The sequence below is a fragment of the Bufo gargarizans genome, chromosome 4 (assembly GCF_014858855.1).
Source record: "Bufo gargarizans isolate SCDJY-AF-19 chromosome 4, ASM1485885v1, whole genome shotgun sequence".
In the NCBI taxonomy this organism is placed as follows: Eukaryota; Metazoa; Chordata; class Amphibia; order Anura; family Bufonidae; genus Bufo; species Bufo gargarizans.
The window spans coordinates 287,450,969-287,478,472 of NC_058083.1; the positions used below are offsets into that span (position 1 = coordinate 287,450,969).

Consider the following 27,504-nt stretch of genomic DNA (forward strand, 5'->3'; position numbering starts at 1 on the left):
TCAAATCCACCATACAAACTGGCGTAAATAGTGACTGAAAACTAGTGCTCCGAGCGCACAGAGAGCCAGAGGAGGCCTATAATTTATAGCGAGGCCTGTGCCTTGTCATACATTACATGGCTCCTCTGCCATCGCAGGCCTCATCTAGACTAGGTCTTTAAGAATAGGTCATATTATGAATGTGTGGTATGGGTCTCCGCTAACATACATCTGCATTAGCTGTTATTCAGTTTAATCATATTTGACAGCTGAATCGGGTTTGTTTCTTTCAGCCGTTGAGGGGGTTACATACATGCTCTTGTCACATAACATAAAGCTTAACAGCTGTTGACAATGGCCACAATGCAGATCTGGCCGGAGCTGTCAAGCCGTAAAATTGCCCTGTTGTGCCTCATTGTGCAGCCAGTCAGGAGGTAAAGACAGGTGAACAATTTGTTAATTAGCCCCGCCACACACCACCCTAGTGGCAAAAAGAAGGAAAAGGGAGTTCATTGTTTTTTGCTTCTTTTAATGGGATTGGATGCAAGCAGAAGGGATTTTGGCAATACTTTCCTATTTTCTGAGAGAGTGCTGCCACATGTTCAAGTTTTTTGTTGCCAAAATTAGGAGTGGATCCTAAAAAGATAGAAAGTATTAAAGGGGTTGTACAACTTTGGTGGGGGTGGGGCAGTTGGAAAACCCATCCCTCTTGGGCAGACCTGCAAAGGGAAGCGTAGTTACCTGCTTCCTGGAGATGGCCGCAGTAGAGACCTGCTCTTCTTGCATCACGTGACCATTTGTCATGACACAATAGGAGCAGATCACCGCCGTGGCCAGCAATTGGCTGCAGCAGCGTCAAACAGGAAGATTACATCCACAGAGCCCCAGCAGAGCTGCCAAGCTTCCCTTCGCAAGTCTGCAGGAGGGAGCATTTGCCAATAACCAGTTTTGACAATACAACAGACCGTGTCACGCCATGGAGAAGGAGACGCCCCCTGAGAAACCCAGCCGTCTCCTCATCCTCCCTGTACTGATGCTATACAGGGTGGCAAAACAGAACGAAGACACAGCATCCCAACGGACAAGCATATCAGTAAAAAAATTTGCGATGTGACATCTATGCCCTACAGTGCCAGGTATTGATACTGTAATGTCAGAACCCGTGAAAGGTCCTCTTTAAGCACAGATATGGCTGCTCTTTTCTTAAAATCCTCTCCTGGCTTTCAAAACTGCATTAAAAAGAAAAATGAACGTTTAGCAGATATGAAATTTCTATATTTTTGTTTTAACTTTTTTTTTTTGTGAGAAAGTATAAGGGTACAGGCACATGATCATGAAAGGAGAGAAAGTATAAAAGACAGACATGAGTTAAGTTTTTTTTCAAATCCACTTCTGGTTTTGGCTTAAAAAAAACCTGAACGTGCGATCATACCCTTCGCTGCATGAAATAAAGGATGTATTATGTGTTGGTAGTCATGCCCTTTGCTACCATATCATGCCTCTGTGGGTAGCCATAACTAGAAGTGATGCTTGTGGGAGAGAATATCTATGCAATATGCCAATACAATCCATGAAAGAATGTGAATTTCTCCCATAGTAATTTTTCAGTTCTCTTGAGGAGGGGGTGGGGGTTGAATGGCAATCTTGGCTGCGACATTCACCGGACATCCCAAGATCGCTGTGGTGCAGTGCTGCATTATGTGTGCACTATTATGTAATATGGCATGTGAAAGAGTATGCCACCATGGAATCTGTGAGATAAAATGTTTCATATCAGAGTAACCAAATTGGATGAAGCCATAATGTGGCTGTGTGAATGAGGCCTCAAGCTTCACATGTTTATAGTATCACAGGTTTCACCCTACATCTTATAATGAGGGTTTTTTGGAACAAAAACCACAGCAGCCAGATGTTACATGCTGACAAATAGGAAATTCTAAAAATGCCCTTCGTAGTGGCATTTTAAAACAGTTTTCTAGCCTTTTTTGCTCCCTTGGTATTTCTCAGTGTGTGGCATTTTTCCAGATTTCTATAGGGTGGAAAAAATTCATCTATGTAGCTCTCTACACCCGTTTTGCAACTTATTTGTGTGACAATATTTTGTTGCACGGTCGTTTATCCCCGAGTTCGCTCACTTTGAATCTTAGGCTACTTTCACACTAGCGTTGTTTTAATCCGGCGTTCAATTCCGACACTGGAACTGCCCGCCGGATCCGGAAAAACGTGTGAAAACGGATTACATTTGAATCCTGATCAGGCTTTCGATCACAATGGAAAAATGCATTGGAAAAAACGGATCCGCCATTTATGGACTTTAACTTTTTTTTCACATTTTTCGGGTTTAACATGCAAAAGCCGGATCCGTTTTGACTGAACACACAGGGCCGGATCCGGCATTAATGCAAGTCAATGGGAGAAAAGCCTGATCAGGCGTTCAGTCAAAGTGTTCAGGCTTTTTGGCCGGAGGTAAAAATACTGCATGCTACGTTTTTCTGAAAAGCCTGATCAGTCAAAAAGACTGAACTGAAGACATCCTGATGCATCCTGAAGGACTGACTCTCCATTCAGAATGCATTAGGATACAACTGATCAGTTTTTTTCCGGATTTGAGCCCCTAGGACGGAACTCAGTGCCGGAAAAGAAAAACGCTAGTGTGAAAGTACCCTAAGTATTAGCCAAATGTTACAGCAGCATAGGGGGAATCTAAGACTGGCTAAAAAACATGATCTTAGTAAATGACCTCAAATGTGTGACTAAAAACCACCACCCCAAAAATTCCAGAATTTCCGAGCATTTTTTAAAAGGCAAAAAAAGCACAGGGGAATGTATTAAGACTGAGATCTCTGACTTCTGTCTTGAAGGGGAATTCCAATCTGAGACAATGGGGGCATATTGCTAGGATATGTGAGCTGTATGTGTGTAGCAGGGCTGTGTGTTTGTGTAGAAGGGCCGTATCTGTGTTTAGCAGGCTGTGCATGTGTATGGCAGTACTGTGTGTGTAGCAAAGCTGTGTGTGTACCAGAACTCTGTGTGTGTGTGAAGCTGACAAATAATTAAAAATAATCTAGCAGAACAAGAAGCATGGCAGGACACAACAGAGCAATGACACATTTATAGGTACTTTTAATGAGGTGACCACATGCACCATTTTCTGGTTGGTACAATGGTCAGCAGATGCCACTAAGGGTAACATGAGCTGACCAAAACTATTGCCCCTCCATGCTGCACCCTAAAGTTACTGGCCTTGACCCCTCCACTTCAGTATACCACATTTCCTTCATAGAGGACCTAGAAAAAAAAAACGAATTTTCTTTTGTCTTATAGTCTGGTGCGTCTTATGAAGCAAAAATACTGTATATGTATTAATTGTAGAAAGTAGATGTTATTTTATACTAGTTGTCAACTTTTTAGTAGTACTTGATCATTCACCCTTAGGCTACTTTCACACTTGCGGCAGGACGGATCCGACAGGCTTTTCACCATGTCGGAACCGTCCTGCGGCTATTTTGCCGTGCCGCCGGACCGCCGCTCCGTCCCCATTGACTATAATGGGGACGGGGGCGGAGCTCCGGCGCAGCACAGCGGTGCACGGCGAAAGGCCGCCAGACTAAAATTACTGCATGTCAGGCTTTTTAGTCCGGCGGCACGGCGAAATAGCCACAGGACGGATCCGACATAGTGAACAGCCTGTCAGATCCGTCTTGCCGCAAGTGTGAAAGTGCCCTTATTGGTATTTCCTGCCTTTCTTTGTTACTTTATTACAACAGTTTATATTGCTCAGATCCTTGTTTACAATAGCAGAAAAGTTATAAATGTCTTCTTTTTTATTGGTGACTTTGAAAATGTTCTGATATAATGCACTGAAGGTGATGGACTAAGACAGCGATTATTGAATGAAAAGATAATGATTACATAGTACAGCCCATCAAAGATAGTGGAGGAGATTATGACAAATATATTCACCCAAGGGGAACCATGAGCGTAGAGAAAATCGGTTCTGCAATTTGTTGAAGATATTAGAAACTATTTATGCATTCACTTGCTTTGTCTGCACCTATCTAACTTGCCCTTTCATTCTTATTTCCTCAGAATTCAATACGGCATAATTTGTCTCTGCACAGCAGATTTATTCGAGTTCAGAATGAGGGCACTGGAAAAAGTTCTTGGTGGATGATCAACCCAGAAGGAGGAAAAGGTGGAAAGGCACCAAGACGGCGAGCTGTGTCTATGGACAACAGTAACAAATACACTAAGAGCCGGGGAAGAGCAGCAAAGAAAAAAGCATCCATGCAGGTGGCCCAGGACACTACCGATGATAGCCCTTCACAGCTTAAATGGCCAGGAAGCCCTACATCACGCAGCAGTGATGAATTGGACACCTGGACAGATTTCCGGTCTCGTACAAACTCTAACGCCAGCACGATAAGTGGTCGTTTATCTCCAATCCCAGCTACCACTGAACTTGATGATGTTCAAGATGATGACTGTCCTATATCCCCTATGTTGTATAGCCCGGGTAGTTTGTCTCCATCTCTGAGTAAACCACCCACAGTGGAGCTGCCAAGGATAACAGATATGGCTGGAACCATGAACTTAAATGATGGCCTAACAGAAAACCTTATGGATGATTTGCTGGATGACATTTCCCTTACTTCTCAGCAGTCATCTCCTGGTGTAGGCATGCAGAGAAGCTCCAGCTTTACCTTTGGCACTAAGAGCTCAAGCCTCAGCTCTCCATCCAGTAGCTTCAATAACACAAGTAGCTTCAATTTTCCTTTGACCTCTCTACGCCAGTCCCCAATGCAAACCATACAAGAGAACAAACAAGCAACGTTTTCGTCCATAAATCATTACAGTAATCAGTCTCTACAGGACCTCCTTACCACTGACTCACTTAGCCATAGTGATGTATTAATGACTCAATCTGACCCACTTATGTCCCAAGCCAGTACTGCAGTCACTGCTCAGAATTCCCGTAGAAATATAATTTTGAGGAATGACCCAATGATGTCTTTTGCCGCACCGTCCAACCAAGGTGGAGGTCTGGTTAATCAAAACTTGCTTCCCCACCAGCAGCAGTCCCATAGCTCATTTCTAAGTGGCAGCCGTGCCTTGTCAAACAGCATAAATATTATTGGTTTAAATGACAGCAACAATTTGGACTCATCTAAGCACCAGCAGCAGTCCGCAGTCACTAATTCTATGCAAGCCCTCTCAGATACGCTCTCAGGGTCCTTGTACTCCACAGGCATGAACCTTCCAGTGCATGAAAAGTTCCCAACTGACTTAGACCTGGAAATATTCAATGGGAGCTTGGAATGTGATATGGAAACTATCATTCGAAATGATCTCATGGATGCAGATGGGCTGGATTTTAACTTTGACTCCCTCATCTCTGCACAGAATGTCAGCCTAAGTGTGGGAAACTTCACAGGTGCTAAGCAGACCTCTTCACAAAGTTGGGTACCAGGTTGATGAAAGTGATTGAAAAATGACCTTGCCAGGTCAGTCATATCTATAAAATTACTTTTAGAAACAAATGTCTATACTTGGCTGTAGCTCTCAGATAATTAAATATTATTTTCACCTTGAAACCTTTCAGCCAAATTGAACTTGTAGTTTTATCTAACTGAAAAGATAATTTGCATGTATGACCATCATCCCATATATCTTTGGTCATTGCTATCATTCTTTCTAGATGATTCTGATTAAAATTTTCTTAACAGCTTTCTTCTGCTCATGTCTGTCTGAAACATACTCATTTTGTTACTCACATTCGTCACTGCTCATTTACAAAGATATGAAAGGACACAGATTGGAGAGATCTTGTCACGGATGTTCCCGCGGCAGGTGGCAGGAGATTGGTGAGACTGGCAACACGTGGTTTGATCTGACATGTTTTCCGTTTGGATCAAATGACGTTTGTGTTGTTTCTGGTGCTTGCCACACCTTCTTTCCCCAGGTGTGGCTATTAGGGTCATTTAACCTTCTCTATTTATAGTTGCTTCTCCCACAATTCTGTGCGGTTTATAGCTTCTGTTTGGACCTTTGGATAGATTGTGGTTGGATCTTGGCTGAGTTCCTGGTGCTTACATTGCTCCTTCGGAGTTAAGTCTTTCCTTTCCCTTTTGTATTTTGTTTGGGTTCTGTGTGTTGCATTTCCCTATTGTTTGTATTAGGCCTGAAGGAGACTCCTGTTCGTCCTTCCTTTTGGAGGAACAGGTAGTCTTATCCCTGCCATTAGTACCAGGGTCCTATAGGGCTAGATAGGAGTCTAGGTATTCCTGCGTATGAACTCACCTACAGTACCTTTGGGGTCTGTTCATACTGGTAGTCAGTTAGGATTTTGGTTAGGGTTTTCACTAGGAGGTGTCCATTTTCCTTCCCTAGTTCTTAGGCCTGATTCCCTGTTCCCCCCTTCCCTCCTATGCTCGGTGTGGTATTTCCCTTCCACACCAAAGCGTGACAGATCTCCTCTAGGTTTTAGTAAGGCTTCCTACACACAGGCGTATTGGGGCACTGTGCAATCTCAGAGCTCTATGGAGCCATAATGCAACACTCATAGCAGTCTATGGGACCATACTGTAGCTCTGTTCAGAGATATATATACTGCACAAAAATATAAACGCAACACTTTCGGTTTTGCTCCCATTTTGCATGAGCTGAACTCAAAGATCTGAAAGATTTTCTACATACACAGAATTATGTTAAGAAATATATTAAATATTATTCACAATACTGTCTAAATCTATGTTAGTGAGCACTTCTCCTTTGCCGAGAAAATCCATCCCACCTCACAGGTGTGGCATATCAAGGTGCTGATTAGACAGCATGAATATTGCACAGGTGTGCCTGTGAATAATATTTAATATATTTCTTAACCTAATTCTGTGTATGTAGAAAATCTTTCAGATCTTTGAGTTCAGCTCATGCAAAATGGGAGCAAAACCGAAAGTGTTGCGTTTATATTTTTGTTCAGTATATATATATTGTAAGAGGTAGCTCTCTTTCACTGGGGTTGCAACCACACACTTCTTCACGGACACCAGGATTTAGGGGCCAAATCGTGCTTTAGGCCTCATGCACATGACCGTGGTGTGTTTTGCTGTCCGCAAATCGCAGATCAGCAAAACACAGATGGCGTCCGTGCGCATTCCGCAATTTGCGGAACGGCACGGACAGCCTTTAAAATAAATGCCTATTCTTGTCCGCAAAGCTCGGACAAGAATAGGACATGTTATATTTTTTAGCGAGGCCACGGAACGGAGCAACAGATGCGGACAGCACACAGAGTGCTGTCCGCATCTTTTGCAGCCCCATTAAAGTGAATAGGTCCGCATCCGGCCATGTGCATGAGGCTTTATTGTGGCACACGGCATAACGAAAAAATATACAAAGCCAATATAAAACACCTTGCTCGTCCGGGCTCTACCTAAACGCATAGGTTTCCTTGACTCACCGTTTAGTACCGCTTAGGATCAGGGTCTCAGGCTCCAAGACTTAGCAGGTTCCGCTCATCAAGCGTCAGTCCACACAGGGGAGAGATCAGGCTTCGCATAGCCTTGTGGTCCTTTAGTCCTCCTGACTGAAACCACACACAGAGCCTCTGCTCCAGGATCACACACACTTCCCCAGACTGACACACTGAGGGTGGATGTATGCCAGACTGATTAGGGTAGGCTTCACCTGCGCTCACCTAAGGCATGAGGGAATACCCGTGCTGGAAGGGTGTGGACCGGCAGCTCCCACTACCAAGCCTAACTGCCAGTCCAATTAAAATCCAGCCCAGAATACAACGTAAACAAAACTGTCTCAGCAAACTATCCTTTGCTGAGACCACTGCACACTTATCTGGGTGAGATATACACGCCCTCCTGCACTGTACGCCTTGCCACAATATATATAAACAGAAAGTTGTTTTACCAGATATCAGCCCTCCTAGGCCAGTTTCACATGAGCACAATTTGCAGGTATGCGTCCCAAGTACAGGTCTGCTGACCCAACATAAAAATACACTCCTAATACGCTTGTGTAAAACTGGCCTTATTCTAGATTGTTACCAGTGACCCACTGACTTCTAGCATCCTTTATACTAAACATTATAAAAATTCTGCCAAAACATGCAGTAATCTCAGTCATTCATAATCGCATGTAACCTTGCCTAGCCAACATGCCACCACTACAGATGGGACACTGAACGAACCTTAGGTGACAGCTAATAGCATGGATTCACATTTTATAGAGAGAATACTGCAAAGCAGTTCTTTGGAGAAAGGGGTGCAGTCTGTTATTTTCCTAGAATTTTAGCTGGTGAAAAGTTTTAAAGGGGTTGTCCAAGATAATAAAAAATCTTGGACAAACCCTAACATGGCTTAAGATGTTAAAACCTTTCTCCAGCTCAGTTTTCTGGGATGCTTGTTGATTTCTATTACCTCTTTTCACAGACAGCAGCAGTGACGTACTGGGATATGACACATGACTGCTGCAGCAAATCACTATCTACAGCTGAGGACAGTGATTGGCTGAAGCAGTCACATGCCATATCCCAACATATCACCGATACTGTGACATGCACAGCGATGTGTAGGTATATTGAGCATCACTGCTGCAGCCAATCACTGGAAGCAGCGGCAGGAAAAGCATGGAGAAAGGGGTGTGTATAATATATATTTTTTAAGCCATTTTAATTTTTTTATTTTTGATCATTTCAGACAACCCCTTTTAGTGGTCAATTTTTGAGAGTTTTACGGTTATAAAAACATTTTAGCAAATAGATAAAAAGAAGGGATGCAAATTAGCACTTAACAAACTCTGCCTCCAATGTCACCAGATGTAATGCAGCTATCCTATAAGTCAATATTCGACCCTTTAAAATAGGCCTTGAGACATGACTAGGACAATAATTAAAGGGGTATTTCCATCTCAGACAGTGGGAGCATATCACTAGGATATGCCCCCATTGTCTGATAGTTGTGGGTCCCAGTAAAAGCTTTTGATAATGGTAAACTGTAATTCCTGATGTCCTGCTTGCTAAACAGTCTCTCATCTTGATCCAAAAAGTAATATTAGACAAAGGACATCTGCAGAAACAGTCTGACATTTTTACTATGGTCATAAGAGGACCTGAAAATGTGCCCCTTGGTCATTTTGTTTGGTATATATCTATTTGCTTTTGGGGGACACTATCTCTCCTTAAAGAGCGCCTTGAGTGGCGTGAGGAGACTTATAGGCCATACATCCCCATAGGAATGAATTGGTGTGCAGCGGGCTATTTTCGGTGGCCCCATATAAATGAATGGTGCATGGTGTGCCCTCCTTCACTTTGCCAGCTGCGTTTGCGAGTTAGGTGCCCCCCTGTCGGACGATGGGGACATATCCTAGCGATAGGCTCCCATTGTCTCAGATGGGAAAACCCCTTTAAGCCAGCACCTTGAGCGGTGTGAGGAGACTTGTAGGATCAAGTATGGCCTACAAGTCAAGATGCTCTATCTGTTAGGAGAGATAGTATTTCCGATAAGCAAATAGATATATACCAAACAAAAGGATGGGGGGGGGGACATTTTTAGGTCCTCTTATGACCATAGCAAGAATGTGTTTGCATATCTCCTTTGTCTAATAATACTTTTTTGATCAAGATGATAAACTGTTCAGCAAAAACTTTACGTACCTCTTTTTCTTCATAAAAGATATGCAAAATAAAAAGCATTTGGTGAAAAAAGCACAAAAAAGGCCTTGCTCACTGATATTATTTAATCCGAAAATTCAGTTTACGATGTAATTGGCCACTCTAACCTTCAAATACAAAAATATGAAATGACACTCCATGTGCAAAGCCTTTTATTAAGGGCATATAAAGACAGGAGTGAGTAGACAGGTTATGTTTCATAAACTAACCACAACCATTAAAAATCCCATTAACTTTCTGTTCACTATTCATAGCTCAAGTTTCACTGAGCTGAATGGATAATCTAAAACAGTGTGTTCATAATGTATATCTGCCTTAAAGGGGTTGTCCCATGACTAATGTGAAAAATGAAAATTGCATGATTTTCCTATTTTATGACGTAAAGTCATGATTTTATGAAAGACACGGAAGCTCCTATTGCGAAAACCTCTCTTTACTGTCCACCATAGCAGCAAAGAAAATCCATTAGAATAATACCACAACAACAGGCCCCTCCCCCTGACAAGCCAGTATATATAGACATGTTTCCCCATAATCCTCCTCTTTCTTAGCGGAGTGCCACCCCGACGACTGTATAAACTCCGGATAAACTTCAAAACTCAAACTGAAGAAAACCGAACAGAACATTATAAGGTGAGTAACTCCGGAAAACTGTAGACCTCCTCTCAAGGTCTGCACAACATCAGCCAATCATCCTGCTAGGAGAGAAAACACGAGAAAAGGACATTACTCTCTCATTGGGAGAAGTGGTAATCAAAGTCATAGACACACAGACAATGCCAAAAGTATCATTAGAGAAAAAATCTAAATCCCTTGACCCATGAGACTCTAGAGGGTGGGCAGAAGGGAGGGGCAATACTCGCCTCCTTGTCTTTCATAAAATCATGACTTTACGTCATAAAATAGGTAAATCATGCAATTTTATTTCAAGACATGGAGGCTCATATTGCTGGTTCAAAGCTGCTCCATGACCAAAGAAAAAGGCATGCTGAGGAGGGGCGAAAATAGAATTCCCTAAACGTGGAAACTCGAGACCAATCCACTAGCCTCATGATGTCTTCCAGCCGTGCACCCGAAATCACCATAGAGGTAGCCGAAGCCCCCCTAACAGAGTGAGCTATAAAAACAGATGTGTCCACCCCTGCCAAGGCCATAATCCATTTAAAGGGATTCTGTCACCAGGTTTCACCCCTGTCAGCTAAACATATGCTGATGTTCAGGGCCTCATCAGAATACCTAATGTGGGCTTCTAAATGTGATCCGTAGCCTTATTTTGCTAAAAACAGGTTTTGCTAACCTGTCACTCAAAGAAATAAGGTGCCCAAGGGGATGTCAAGGGATGCAATGTGCCGGCCGCACCCGCCGCCGTTCGTGCCCAGCGCCGACTTTCCAGACTTCTTCGCCGCCTCCTAATCCTCTGTGCCGCCTCTTGCTCTCCCTCCCCCCTCCTCCTGCTGTAAGATCTCGCGCGTGCGCACAGGGCTCTGAGAGGCTGGCGCCAGAGTGCAGGTCATACCTGGGTTGAGCGAAGTGCCGGCGCATGCGCACTTCGCTTTAAGAAGCGAGAAGTCCGCACGGGCGCATCAGGCAGAGCCCTGTGCGCACGTGCAAGATCTTACGGCAGGAGGAGGGGGAGGGAGGGCGAGAGGCGGCACAGAGGATAAGGAGGCGGTGCAGAAGTCTGGAAAGGCGGCGCTGGGCACGAACGGCGGCGGGTGCGGCCGGCACATTGCATCCCTTGACATCCCCTTGGGCACCTTATTTCTTTGAGTGACAGGTTAGTAAAATCTGTTTTTTTTAGCAAAATAAGGCTACGGATCACATTCAAAGCCCACATTAGGAATCCTGATGAGGCCGTGAACATCAGCATATGTTTAGCTGACAGGGGTGAATCCTGGTGACAGAATCCCTTTAACCCTACGCACCAGGGTGGTGCTAGTCACCGGAGCGAAAGGTTGGCAGAAGGAGAGAAAAAGATGGGGAAAAACAGGAGACCCGCGCTTCATACTCCTGCAAGCAGGCCACCGGACAAAGTGCCGGGGATGAAGAGAACATGGAATACGAGACCGATCGAATGTAAGTCTTAGTACAACGCGTGATATTAAAGGAAACCCCCTCGGGAGTAAAAGATCTGGCAACGTGATCCAGGGTGCGGACTTCTGAAACCCTCTTACAGGAAATAAGACAAAATAGAGACCAATTTTGCTGATAATGTTGAGGTAGAATGCTTACCGTAAGGTCGTCTTGAGCCCGTGGTCCCTCTGTAACCTCTGGGGTGACCTGGTCCACCTCTGGTAGGGAAGAATCCTGATGGTTGACTCGCATCCTGGTAAGAGGGTCTTGGGGCAAAGGAGGATCTATGCGAGTAGGAGCCTCGACCCATGCCTCGGGTCTGGTATGCGGAGCGGCCGGACAGATGGCCCCTGGAACTGCCAGCCCTGGTGGAAACCCTACCATGAAAGACTCTCTTTATAGAGGACTGGGCTTTATCAAGAGCCATAAAGGTGCCCACAAACCGGCTCAAGTCCTTAATAAAGGAGTTTCCAAAAAGCAAGCCCTGTGCGTCTTTTCCTGCCTCCTTAAGGGCAAGGTTGGCCAGCTTAGGCTCGATCTTGAACAAGATGGCCTTGCGTCTTTCAATGGAAAGGGATGTATTGACATTGCCGGCTATACAAATAGCCCTTTGGATCCAACCCCGGAGATCTCCGGGTCCACCTTTCTATTGTCCGCCCTGGTGGATTCCACCAGCTTAAAGATCCTGGCTAAGGGGCCAAAAATATCCAAAAGATTATCCTGGCAGGCTTTAAGAGCCGACTCCAGGCCCTTGCAGGGATTCCAACCTGACTTAGAAAGGAACTGTGGCATCTTAGGGTCTACTACAGGGGTATCGCAGACCTTGTTGGGCACTAGCGGTCTCGGACATTCCGCCCTTAATTTGTGGCGTGCCTCCTTGCTAAGAGGGCATCGCACGCGGGCCTCTAAATATTTGGCCACATGGTCCGTCGGGAGCCACTCAGCAGACCTCGGTGATGGAGGATGTCCGGATCAAAAAGTGGTTCTCCCAACGGATCTATCAAGGAGATCGAGGATTCAGTAGCGGCCTCAGTTAGAGAACTGCTACCGGCCTCCTCATCAGATCCAAGCTTGGATTCTGAATCAGGTTGTGCTCTGGCACATTTCCAATGCCGCACCTTTTCTGCCTGGTGTGGATAGGCTCTTTTGCGCATCGTATGCATGCTATCCTGGTTGGTAAATGTAACACCATTCGCAGCACTTCTGGAGGCAGAAGGGTCAGGTGGTTGTGGCTGAGCCACAGCAGCAGTGGAGTGGTCATGACCCTTGGAAGCAGATGGTTGGGTTCGAAAGGCCTCTGAAATGGACCTAGTGAGGGTATGAGACATAGATCCCATGGCCGCTAAAATAGCGTTCGAAACCGAACGCTGAATGGCCGCCGCCTGGGACTCGTCCAACAAAGGGATGTCATCCCCTGTGGGTGAACAAGTAGCCAGATTGTGGGAATGGTTCCCTGTGTCAGAATCCTCAGGGGCTTGAGGACTAAGGGGGGGGGGGGGGGGTGTCCTGCTTGGACATGATAATGTAGAATGGGCTCTTTTGCAAACTCTGAATAAATCTGATTAAAGGCTAGTGGGAGTAAGTCAAGCCCTACTGGCCCAGGAAAAATGTGGGGCAGAAAAAACTAGGCTAAAATAATAATAAGGTCCTAACCTAATGACACTCAGGAGCTGCAAGAACAAAACTCCTGCTTTCAGAAAATGGCAGCCAAACTAAAGCGAAGTAAGCGCTACCCAATAGCAGAGCGGCGTGCAAGGAGCGGAAGCGGCGAAAAAGATCCGGTGAGAAGAAATATCAAAGATGGCGACCGAAGTCTTGAGATACTTCTGGCGCGTCCCGAACTGGAAGAAATGACTGCACCGCGCAGGAAGCGGGACGAGACATGCACCGACTGGTAAGAGAGGGGAGGGAGGAAAAAGCAAGAAGAATAATAGAACCAACGGAAAATTCCATGCCAGCCCCAGAATGGGACTGGTGTGGGGAAAAGGAGGAACGGAAAAACGGGCAGAGGTAACCCAGAGAAGGGGTTAAGCAAGGGAATAAACTATTTTAGAGGACACAAAAGGGTGAAATAAAGCCAAATATATGTCAACAATACTTAGTAGAATAAAGTACTGAAAGGAACCAATCTTAACTACTGGCACAATACTTATCTGGTGGCAGCAGCAAAGAAAGAGGAGGATTATGGGGAAACATGTCTATATATACTGGCTTGTCAGGGGGAGGGGCCTGTTGTTGTGGTATTATTCTAATGGATTTTCTTTGCTTCTATGGTGGACAGTAAAGAAAAGTTTTCGCAATAGGAGCCTCCGTGTCTTGAAATAAAATCGGAGATCATATGGTACGTGACAATCTCTTTCTAACAAAGCTAGAACCAGTCCAGTACCTCACATTGATCCAGAGATCTCCCCATTCTTTGCTCTTCTGGAATTATATCAAGCTGACAGCTCAAGGGGAGTGTCCTTTCTGCTGCAGCTTGGGAGCGTGTCCATACTCTACCTATCACAGCTCAGGTGGAGGTTGCAAGATGAAACTGAGAAAAAGAAAAAAAACAGCAGGTGGCGCTATACAGATATTTATTGAGTAACTCACTGGCTATGCTAAATTTTTAATTACATGCAAGCTGTCCATTAAGGTTCCGTGTTGAGTCTGTATGTCCGTTTTTTGCTGTCCGTGTTTCACAGACACTGAACAGCTGAAAAATAATTTTTTAAAGCATCTCTTAATGATTTGTGAAACACGTATGCAACAGGGATTGGATCCGTGGTTTTCATGGACTATAATGGACGTGATGGATCCGTGAACAGAGACAAAATAGAGCATGCATCCGTCCTAAAAACACTGACCCACGGACAGTGCTAAAACACTGATGTCTGAATACACACAGTAAAATGAATGGGGACGTGTGCTGTCCATGGAGAACACGTACAGCACACGTCCGTAAAACATTGACGTGTGAATGAGGCTTTAGGCCATGCATTCTGAATATAGGATGTATAATCGCTACCTGATTACACGGAGATGTGCTGCAGATAATCGGGCATCTTTTATCCTGATCAGCTGACAGATGAGCATTTGCTCATTGATCGATTGGTCGGTTGCCTGATTTTATGCAGGCCAGTTACTGCTTGTTCCCGATAATTGGCCCGAATAGCGTGCAGTCTAATACAGCCCTAGCTTAGGGATAGCCACAGGTTGAGGCCTCTTTCACACTACCGTTTTTTTTTTTTTCGTTTTGCGGGCTTTTTTTTGCGTTCCGTATACGGAACCATTCATTTCAGTGCTTCCGCAAAAAAAACGGAATGTACGTTTTTCCGTTCCGTTGAAAGATAGAACATGTCCTATTATTGCCCACAAATCACGTTCCATGGCTCCATTCAAGTCAATGGGTCCGCAAAAAAACTGAACACATACGGAAATGCATCCGTATGTCTTCCGTATCCGCTCTGTTTTTGCAGAACCATCTATTGAAAATTTTATGCCCAGCCCAATTTTTCTATGTAATTACTGTATACTGTATATGCCATACGGAAAAACAAAACTGAAAAACGGACCGGAAACAAGAAAAACGGAACAACGGAGCCGTGAAAAAAACGGACTGCAAAACACTGAAATAGCCATACGGTAGTGTGAAAGAGGCCTGAGGAGTTCAAAGATATCATCGGGCTCCATAGCAAAACTTTGTATGGGCCCCTTCCTTCTCGTGAGGTTAATGCCAATTTTTTATTAAAAGAGACTCACCACACCCAGTTTATCTGACTCCTTTGTTGGATAAAGTGAAACGTGCTATTTCCTCATGTATTTATACTAAATATCTGCCATAAATACATTAATAAATCTCCCCATCTTAATTCGAAATCCTCTGCTTCCCTCAGCCACCAGTAGTGAATAGGAATTTGTTCAGTTACCATTGAACTCAATTAAAAGTGTAAACATCTCATTGCATTGAGCCCCTGTGGTTGTATGACAGAACAGGAGGAGTTCAGCTCTGGGTCTCCTCTCACCATGGGCCCCATAGCAGTCATGTGGTCTGCCTACATAGTAAGTATGCCACTGCTGTCATGAAGACCCACACATACTAACAATTTGCAGGTTGCTATGTAGCCCTGGCTAAGGCTACCTTTACACTAGTGTTTTTGCTGGATCCGTCATGGATCACCAAAAACGCTTCCGTCACGATAATGCAACCGTCTGCGTCTGTTATGAACGGTTCCGGTTGTATTATCTCTAAAATAGCCGTGACGGATCCGTCAAGAACACCATTAAAAGTCAAAGATCCGTTTTCTATTGACTTTGCGGACAGAAAAACACTGCAGCGTAATTCTGTTCGCAATAGGGATGCAACCAAATGGAACGAAATGCATTCTGGTGCATTCCGTTTCGTTCAGTTTTGTCCCCGTTGACAATGAATGGAGACAAAATGGAAGCGTTTTCCCCTGCTATTGAGATTCTGTGACGGATCTCAATAGCGGAAAGGGAAAGAGCAAATGTGAAAGTAGCCTAAACCACAGGTTGGAGACCACTGCTATAGAACATTTATATGTCTTTCATATAGTCATGAATATTTTCTTTACTTACTGGCATATAACAGAATTGTATGTCAGTGGGGATTTTTGTGCAGTGATGTCTATGAGCAGCCCAAATGGGTTTTCAGGGATATAAAACATAGAATTCCTACTCTTAAGACAGGCCGTCCACTGTCAGCAATCCACTGTGCCTTCTTCATGTGGCTGTGTATGGTTCTGCTCCTCAGCTTCATACATTCATAGTATCAGACATGGGTTCAGTATAACCTGTAATTTATACATTTATATCTCTGCTTTTCCTGAGCTTAATACTGCCCTGTGAACAACTATCAGTAACCACTATCTCTGTACACACGCTTGCACAGAGAATGCCACTAATAAGATCGCCCCCATGTACAACTGAAGTCAGAAAGAGCAGAGATATATATGTATAAATTACAGGTTTTACTCAATCTTTTCCCATAAAACTATACATCCGTCTGCTCAGCTCCTCCTGCTCTATAAGCTGCTGCCTGCAGATCACACTGCGTTTTGTGGTCACACGTCCTCTTTAACAAAAGGGTTGGTTTTACCTCTGTTTAGGATAATTGATCATTGAATGTGAAAAGCAAACATTTCATGAGGAGTGTCTGTTGACTTGATGGTTAGCACTTGCAGCACTGAGGCCATGACTTTAAATCTGAATTGGGCAACATCTTGTACTTTGCTTGTTTTATCATTGCCGTCGGGTGCTCACCACACTACCCTTAGGCTATTTTCACACTAGCATTTTGGCTTTCCGTGTCTGAGATCCGTTCAGGGCTCTCACAAGCGGTCCAAAACGGATCAGTTTTGCCCTAATGCATTCTGAATGGAAAAGGATCCGCTCAGAATGCATCAGTTTGCCTCCGATCAGTCTCTATTCCGTTCTGAAGGCGGACACCAAAATGACGGATCCGCAAAAAACGCTAATGTGAAAGTAGCCTTAGAATGTAAGTGTTTGAAATAGGAAAATCACATTGTGGGCCCCACAGGCTACAGGGACAGATGAACTTGCATTCCCCAAATCCTTGCTACAGAGTGTATGGATCAGTCACGTGACACATTGCCCAGCTGTCTACCAAGAGTGGGTGCTGAAAGATGCGGAAGGAGAGTAACGAGGATTTTTTATTTATTTTTTTCTCTACTGGAATTTGCTAATGTTTCTTCTGTTTTCTGCTCTGTATTATTAAGACACAATAAACAGTAGGCTACATTCACTTGACTTTGAAAAATTAGCCATGAAAAATAGACACACTGTCAGTTTTTCATGGGCATTTTTAAACTGTTGTCCATCTTGGATGAATTAAAGAGGACCTTTCACCCAAAAAAAAAATAATTAAACTAAAGACATAGCGTTACTTACATGCCCCCGGTATTGCTTAATCATGAATTCATTTTTCTTTCTGTGCCCCCGTTTGTCCGTGCTGCCCCCCAGAATATTTCCCGCCTTTTATGCTAATGAGCCATTCGGCTCAACTGGCGGGCGTGTCAATCTTCTCCCTGGCACGGAGCGCATCCAATCAGCGTGCTCCGCTCTTAGCCAGGGAGAAGACGTTCCAGTTCTCGCGAGATTCTCTGGCTTCGGATAGATGAAATCGCTCCAGTTCTCGAGAATCTCGCGAGAACTGGAACGTCTTCTCCCTGGCTAAGAGCGGAGCGCGCTGATTGGATGCGCTCCGTGCCAGGGAGAAGAATGATGGCATGCCCAGGAGAACTTTTAACGCCAGCCCATTTGAGCCGAGCTCATTAGCATACAAGGCGGGAAATATTCCGGGGGGCAGAGCGGACAAACGGGGGCACAGAAAGAAAAATGAATTCATGATTAAGCAATACCGGGGGCATGTAAGTAACGCTATGTCTTTAGTTTAATTATTTTTTGGGGGTGAAAGGTCCTCTTTAAATTGGCTTTTTATTTTAATCCCACCCCCTTCATTGCTCTCTGTATACATAATGTCCCCCATAGTGCCCCCTGGACATCAGCCTACCCCCTTTTAGTGCCACCAGAGTTATTAATACCCCATTAGTGACCCTGGTATTATTAATGCCACCATTAGTGCCTCCTAGTATTATTAGTGACCCCTAGTATTATAAATTCCCCCGTTAGTGGCCCTCAGTATTATGAATGCCACCCTTAGTTGCCCACAGTATTATGAATGCCCCTTTTAGTGGCCCCAGAATTATGAATTACTACAGTATTAGTATTCCCCTCTTTAGCCCCCTTATGCTTGTGTCAAGAAAAAAATAATACCTCACTCTTCACTGGATGCAGCAGGAAAGGACATGTGCTCCCAGCGTGGTGATGTCATCATCTTGGGAATGTCAGATCCTGAAGAGTGAGCATCCCTACACAAGCAAATGGATTAGATATTTTGTGTTCTTTAATTTAACTCCTGAAAGACCTGAAAAAGTTTACCTGTTTTCCACGGCCATTAAACAGATGCACCTCCTGTCTAAACAGCCATTAAAAACAGTCCTATTGATTTCAGTGAGGTTCGTCTGAAAACAGACAAAAATAGGACATGCCCTATTAATTGATGACGAATATTTACTGGCTGTTAAAAAAAATGGCCGTGTGAAAAGCCCCTTGACTTCTATTGGTTCATGTGAATGTACCCTTAAGTGTTTTGTTAAAAAAAGAGCAGGGAGACGTTTTGAGTTTTGCCCTGAATGACCCTTTAATTCAGCTCTTCTGCTTTGGTCTCCTACAGGCCTTTCAAAGCTTTGTTTTAGATCCTGCAGTGTAAAGGGGCCCCATGAGTAAAGGTGGCCATACACATTAGGTACACGTTGGTTGATGGGAAAACAGCAGTTGAACATGCAATTATCTGGTGAACGTTTGTTTCGCAGACATGACCATACACATTTTAGTCTATAATGACTGTTACAGTTGTTCAAAGTTCAATACATGTTCATTGAAACTGGTGGATGGACAAAACATCTTTCTGGGAACATTCGTTCAAAGAAAGATCTTTTGTTCACGAACAATTTTTCTTGGAACAAAAGATATTTCATCCAACTATCAGATGAAAATATTAAAGAGAGCAAACTTCTTTTCAGACGATAATGGTCTGTTATAGGTCCACAAAAACGATTGTTTGTTCTTAAAGGGAACCTGTCACCATGTTCTGACATATAAAACCGAATGTACCTTAATGCTTGGTTACCCTAATAGTTCCTAGAGATCGATCCATAATCTTCTCAGGACTAACCTTTCCTATTTTATCGCCCTATAAACCTTTACCGCCGTTAGGCTCATTTGCATAAATTATTCCTTCCCCTCACACCATCATAGCCTATTCCCCGCCCCCTAAACTTTGATTGACAGCCGATTTCTGCCCTCACCGCTTGTAATCTCGTCCGAAATCTCGCACTTGCCCTTTATTTGTTAGACCAATCAGCTATTTTAGTACATGTCCCCTCCCCCTCACGCCACTACGTGCTGGAATATTCTCAAATATCCGCTTCAAAATACTTACGCAACGGAGCACTGCCTAAAATGAATATTTCACGTGCGCAAGATCTTATCTATAGGGACGTTTCTTAGGCGGAGCTGAGGTGCTTGACTCAGTGAAAATATGACTCTTCTCATGTCAAACAAGTAAGATATGACTCTTTTATGTTAATTAACATAAAAGGCGGGAAAGGTTTATAGGGCGATAAAATAGGACAGGTTAGTCCTGAGAAGATTATGGATCGTAGCGATCGCTGTCGCAGAGGGTGCGACCTGGCAGGGGCCCGCTGCACTGACATGTAATGGGAGCTCTCTGACGGGCCCAGCATAAAGTACAGTGAGAATGCCAGGCCCCGTCAGTGCGCTCTTCAAACATGAGGGGGCGCAGGAGGCAGGGAGAGCGCAGAGGCAAGGAAGGGGGGGGCACACTCACCCAGCAGTTCTTTTCACTGCCGAGCTGTTCGTTTTCAGAGTGAAGCAGGGCGACCTCTCCGCTCCCTGCTTCACTATTCTTCTGAGCTCAGGCGTTCCCCCTGCTGCCCGCACATCGCGGTGCTGGCTGTGGGAGGAGCGCCGAAAGCCCAGGAATCGGCCTTTAGCACAGCCAATAGTGCGATGTGAGTGTGGGAGCACAACATCAGGGAAGAAGGTAAGTATATGTTTATTTTTTTTTTCATAGAGCTGCAGACTGGAGGCAAAAGGGGGGCAACAACTAGAGTGAGGGGGCTCAAAAGTGGGCATCTTTACTGAGGGGGTGGCCTAATCTGGAATAACTACTGTGAGGGGGCACCTAATCTGGAATAACTACTGTGAGGGGGCACATATGTGGGCATAACTATGTGAGGGGGCACATATGTGGGCATAACTATGTGAGGGGGCACATATCTCTCATACTGTGAGGGGGCACATATCTGGCATAACTACTGTGAGGGGGGACATATCTGGTATACTGTGACAGGGCACATATCTGGCATAACTACTGTGAGGGGGCACATATCTGGCATACTGTGAGGGGGAATATATCTGGCATAACTACTGTGAAGGAGGCACATATCTGACATAACTACTGTGAGGGGGCACATAACTGGCATAACTACTATGAAGGAGGCACATATCTGGCCATAACCACTGTGAGGGGGCACATAATCTGGCATAACTACTGTGAGGAGGCGCATATCTGGGCATAACTACAGTGAGGGGGCACAAAAGTAAGCATAACTACTGTGACAGGAACAAAGTTAGGCATAACTGCTGTGAGGGGCTACAAGGAGGACATAACTATTTTGAAGGGACCACAAGGTGGGCTTAAATACTGTGAGGGGCCACAATGTGGGCATTAGTACTGTGAGGGGCCACAATGTGGGCATTAGTACTGTGTGGTAGCAGTTAGGGGAAATGTCCTAGATTACCCTGCTATATATTGGCATGGCTCAGTCTTACAGGCCAGCACAGCGCCCCCTGCTGGTGATTTCACAGGGGCAGTCACCATCCCTTCCTTATGCGATTATTCTTTTTTTCTCTATGACCACAGGAACCTTGTTCTGGATCCAGTGGACATCACGCCGACGCCAGCGACACCCTGAATGAGGTAGGACAAGATTTTATTAGGACTGGGTGAGTGTAGCCATGCATTGGGCTTAGGGCTCTTTAACGTGAGCGGATCCTGTGCGGGTAATCCTCTGCGTGAAAGAGTTCCAAGCCCAGTTCCGGACAGCAGAGACACGGAGCAGTAACATGACTGATAAAGCTCTCTGCCTCTCTGTGATCTTTTTACTACAAAATCACGGTGACAACTTTATCTAACTGTGATTTTGTAGTAAAAAGGTCACATAGAGGCAAAGAGCATTATCAATCATGTTAATGCTCCATGTCTCTGCTGTCCGGAACGGGACTTGACTCTCTTTCACGCAGTGGTTTACCCCCAAAGTTTGCACTGGGTAACACTCTAGTTACGCCACTGGTTGAAATCATCTGTTCCTTCCCAGCAATCGCCTGATTGTCAGTGAAGGAGACTGCTGAATTTATATGCAGCGATCTCCTCCACAGTATGGGGAGGGGTGATCGCTAATGCCATTGCTCATCCCCATACAGAATCATTGTTTGCCTGTGGCACAGGCTGTTTAGGCGGCACAATCTGCTGCCGGAAAATGATAATTTAGGTGAACGCATGAAAGATCCAATTACACACTGGTTCATTGGGTAATCAGTGTCGCCTTTAAACCAGCAGAATATCACTAATGAGCATTCGTTCGAACGCTTGTTAGCGATAATCTGCCTGATGTTTTGGGCAGTATAAAGGGACCTTAAGTCCTATTTTCAGATTTTTCCACAAGAAATTCAAATTTGTATGCCACATCTCCATTCTTCTTGTTCACCATAGTGTCTAAAACAAAAATTGCGACATTTTGCGTCCGCTATGCGGCAAAATTCTAGAAAAAAAAACGGGTGCAGAATCAATAGTGAATCTCGGCCATTGTGTGCAGATCAGATGTATGCCGGTCATGTGCGGACTGGGAACTTAAAGTGGCCCTGGAAAAAATACTAAAAGTGGCTCCGTTTTGTAGCCGGGTCCAAATTGATGGAAGGCAGGGCCAATACAAGTAGGCGGGGCCAGCAATACCCTATTGCGGCACATTATACCACCCCAACAGAGCCAAATACCACAGTACATCACAAAATACTGCCTCCATCAGCACAAAATACATCCCCCAAAACTTCCACTGGCCGGCCATGAAAAGGGCTCAGGTACCCCCTTGGGCACTGGCCCACTGGGAAATTTCCCTGTAAGGTCTATCCACCCCTGATGCCTGTACATGTTTTATAGCAATGTATTTTTTAATGCTGCAATTTTTTGCTGTGTTTTTCCTGGCCGTACCCTTAAAGAGGTTGTCCCATGACAAACACTTAGCCCCTATTGACAGGCTAGAGAATGAGTGATTGATGGGACCCTCGCCAATCATGAGAACAGGGGCACTGTGCTTCCTTATTTTAATGGAGTGGCAGTCACGCATGTGCCACTCTGTTCAACTCTTTGGCAAGAGTACAACTTACAGCACTTACCTATCTCCAGGTTCTGTGGATAGGGGATGTGTTTTTTAGTGGACAACCCTTTTAAGTATCAATTTATATATGCATTTTTGAGCCAAATCCAGGAGTGGATCTAATAATACAAAGGAAAGATGTGAATCCAGCCTAAGAAGCTGAGCTGTAGACTCAGTCTTCTTTTGTCCAATGAGCTTGTAATCACAATTATATGTTCTGAAAATGAATGGGCACCCATTTTATTAGTAGGTGACTCAAGCAAGCCCTCTGCTGTCATAGCAACATCTCTACCGGTTGCTGGTCTGCCCACACTTATGCATTGATTTCCATGGTGGCTGCAAGAAAACAAGAGTGTACCTTATAGATTTGTACATTCTCTACCTTTTGATTTACTGTAATTGTTGTATGCTGACACGGTAGTCTAGTCTGTAATATAATCTACGTGTGCAGAGAAATACTGATACCTTATGTCCATTGTCTTAATGATTGACACTGGGTATTATATGGTATGAGATAATTCCCTATGTTGTCCTCCTTCCTGGCTGTCTCGCCAATGTGGAAACAAAGATTCTGGATGTAAATGTGCCTTTGTATCATAGTTTACGTTCACGTTTTTCTCTTCATGAGCCCAAGATGTGTCATTGTTGCTATGCTGACCCACTTTGTGGCTTATCATAAATACAGAAGTCTCTGTGTTCCCTTAAAGCGGTATTCCAGCTGCAAATGCTGTAAAAGAAAAATACCATACTCACCGATCCATCACTGCTGCTGTTTTGCCAGTCGTTGGCGGCAGAGGACATGTTGAGACAGAAGCAGAAAGGCAGACTATAAATTCAGATGTTTTTTTTTTTTTTTTAACATGTGCTTCCAGTGAAATTATTTTTGGGGGACTGAAATACTCTTTAACATACAGGCAGAGGAATGGGTTAAAATTCCTCCAAACCAATGTACAGGACTTGGAAATGTTTAGTTGCAGTTATTGCTTCACAAGGGAATCACACCCAATACTAAAAGCAAAGGTTCATATACTTGTGTCACTCACAGACATGTGATATTGGATCATTTCCCTGATAAATAACCAAGTCTAAAAATTTTGACTTGTTTGTTTGATTTGGTTAACTTTATCTACTTTTAGGCTTGTGTCAAAATCTAATGTAGTTTAAAGTCAAATTTATGCAGAAAACACCACTGTATAGGCCCAGGGCAGTATCAGTGCCTTATTGCCTTTTTTTGTCTCACCCAAATGAATCTGGTCTAGAAGTGAGCTGCAATGGAGCACCATGCCCCTTATTGTTTCTTTTGGTGGGAGTCCTGCAGGATCAGATCTCCACCAAGGTGCACTTCCACCTTCATTTCCCCCCCCCCCCCCCCCTGCAGAGAGTAGTTTCTGAGGATGGAGACATAGAGGATGTCTTTGTGTTGTGCCTGTAGTCATCAGGTTTCATAAGTTGGTAGCACACTTAGGCTAGATGCACACGACCGTTGTGTGTATTGCGGATCCGCCAAACACGGATGGCATCCGTGTGCGTTCCGCAATTTGCGGAACAGCACGGACAGCCATTGATATAACTGCCTATTCTTGTCCGCAAAACAGACAAGAATAGGACAGGTTATTTTTATTTTTTTTGCGGACCACAGAACGGCGCAACGGATGTGGACAGCACACAGAGTGCTGTCCGCATCTTTTGCGGACCCATTGAAGTGAATGGATCTGCATCCGAGCCGCAAAAACAGCGGCTCGGATGCGGACCAAAACAACGGCCGTGTGCATGAGGCCTTAGTATTATTATTAATGGATCTATTCATTTTATTAATAGGTGTATTGCAATTGTTCTTTTCTGATATACTTTCATATATTCTAGTCCAGTGGTGGCGAACCTATGGCACGGGTGCCAGAGGGGGCACTCATAGCCCTCTCTGTGGGCACCCACACCCTATGGTGTACCAATATGCCTTAGATTTTTCCTGCCCTTCATCAGCGCAGGGCGCACTATGAACAGCACGGGCAGCACATTGAATGTAGGCAGCTATTATAGCGAAATGATAAAGTACATCGAAAATATACTATATTGGACTGTAGTATTCAGGTTTAATTGCTGTGTTGGCACTTTGCGATAAATAAGTGGGCTTTGGGTTGCAGTTTGGGTGCTCAGTCTCTAAAAGGTTCACCATCACTGGTGTAGTCTGTATTATAGTAAGAATATGCAATATTTTCAGAGAACCCCTAGTAAAATTGTAAAGCTTGTCATATGCCAATTTCATACTATAGGTAAGAAACATACTGTTATGTAGACACAACTTAAAAAGAAAGTTGTGTCTCTTGTGCTCCAGTTAGAAGGCAGCTATCCTTTAAGTCAATAATCCTAACATAGTCATTTCACCCAGCGAAGTGAGTTCTCTCTGCACTACACTGATTAGGTGAAATTACCCTGAAACAGCTGTCTGCAGAGGAAGCACTGGCTTAGCTATAATCTGAAGTTATGTCTCAAGACCTGTAAGTTAATGTTTGACCTTTCAAACAGGCCTTAGTAAATTAGAATTACAGCCAAGCCAGAATCTCATCTGCAGACAGCTTTTTCATGATGTCTGTCCTTCATAGTGCAGAACAGAGAGAACTGACTTAGCTGGGTAAAAGGCCTTTATTGGGGGTCCAACTATATCTCCTTGTGAAGAGTGCCTAATAGGTGTAAGAAATCTTCCAGGACATGCAGTACTTCCCTTGGAAACAGGTTTCTAAATTAGCTGTCATTTGAAATAAGAAAAGTAAGCTGTGCCTCTGGTGCTGCCAACTGAAAGGTAGCTATGCTATAAGTCAATATCCCTGACAAAGGCCTCTCACCCAGTTAAGCCAGTTCTCTCTGTTCTGCACCCATGTATATTTTCTAGCACTATTATCTGATGTCTGTATCTTATGATGCAGGTTACTCAATCTTGAGACAAATTCACAGTGGAATAAACGTGCAATTTGGGCAATAGTTTGTGGAGCAACATCACATGAGTAATTCAAGATGAAACCTAGTTTTAAATATAAAGTTTCCTTTACACTGCCTAATGTAGCAAGCGATTGTCGGGAAGGAAGTGTTACTACCTGACAATCGCCTGCTCGTCAGTGACGGAGACCTCAACATTTACATGCAGTGATTTCCTCCACAATATGGGGAGGAGCAATGGCTAATGCCATCACTCGTCCCCATACAGAATCATTGTTTGCCAGCAGCAGAATGCTCCTGGCAAAGAATGATTTAGATGTCCGCATTAATGATCCTATTACCCGATGAAGGAGCGTTTTGTGGCACTTTTAAGCCTCATGCAGACGTCCATGGAGCACCGTCCGTGACATACCAGACTGGCATTGCAGGAACGCACGGCGTCATAGCAACCAATGACGCTGTGCGCTCCTGCAATGCCAGTCTGGTATATCACGGATTGTGTTCCACGGACGTCTGCTTGAGGCTTTACACCGCAGATTATCGTTAGCAATAATCTGCCTGAACACCAGCCGGTCCATTCAGCCTATATACATCTATTGTGTACGGCTCCTGTCTGGTGCTGTATTTCAGAGACTGAGCTGCAATACCACACACAACCTACAATGGATATAAAAAGTCTACACACCCCTGTTAAAATGTCAGGTTTCCGGGTCTGTAAAAAAATGAGACAAAGATAAATAATTTCAGAACTTTTTCCACCTTTAATGTGACCTATAAACTGTACCACTTAATTGAAAAACAAACTGAAATCTTTTAGGTAGAGGGAAGAAAACAAAAAAAATAATAATGTGGTTGCATAAGTGTGCACACCCTCTTATAACTGGGGATGTAGCTGTGTTCAGAATTAAAGGGTTTCTACCACCAGAAATACTGTTATGTAGCTGACTGACATTAGCGATGCGCCCCCATGTCAGCACTACATAACAGTATGTTTTTTACCTTTCTCCCTGCAGCCGTTTTGGTAAAAAAAAAAGCACTTTTATAATATGCTAATGAGCCTCTAGGTGCTATGTGGGCGTAAAATCAGCACCTAGAGGCTCCGTCTACTCACCCTTTATCCCACCCAGGTCCCCTGTTCTGCCCATCCCTCTACTCTTGATTGATGGCACGGTCCCGAAATCCCGCGCCTGCACCGTTCACTTCTGTATTCGGCATAGGCGCAGTGAGTGAATGATGCGCTTCTGGTGCCGGATTCCATACTGCGCCTGCGCCGACTACGTCACAGTGAGGAAGACGGCATCAGGAGAGCAGCCTTCACTCACTGCGCCTGCGCCGGATACATAAGTGAACGGTGCAGACGTGGGATTTCGGCAGCGATGCGGCGGACCGTGCCATCAATCAAGAGGAGCGGGGCGAAAAGAACAGGGGACCTGGCCGGGATGAAGGGTGAGTAGACGGAGCCTCTAGGTGCTGATTTTATGCCCACATAGCACCTAGAGGCTCATTAGCATATTGTAAAAGTGCTTATTTTACCAAAACGGCTGCAGGGAGAAAGGTAAAAAAACATACTGTTATGTAGTGCTGACATTAGCGCATCGCTAATGTCAGTCAGCTACATAACAGTATTTCTGGTGGTAGAAACCCTTTAAGCAATCACATTCAAAATCATGTTAAATAGGAGTCAGCATACACCTGCCATCATTTAAAGTTCCTCTGATTAACCCCAAATAAAGTTCAGCTGCTCTAGTTGGTCTGTCCCGAAATTTTCTTAGTCACATCCCACAGCAAAAGCCATGG

The 27,504-nt window shown here is 44.4% G+C and overlaps 1 protein-coding gene across 1 annotated transcript in view; it reads left to right on the forward strand.

Moving 5' to 3' along the window:
- Nucleotides 1–27,504, forward strand: part of FOXO3 (forkhead box O3) — a 127,660-nt gene that overhangs the window by 94,158 nt on the left and 5,998 nt on the right. Inside the window, exon 2 of the mRNA XM_044289316.1 lies at nucleotides 4,069–5,483. Coding sequence (XP_044145251.1) covers nucleotides 4,069–5,454 — 1,386 coding nt within the window. The 3' untranslated portion in view covers nucleotides 5,455–5,483. The remainder of the gene's footprint in view (nucleotides 1–4,068; nucleotides 5,484–27,504) is intronic.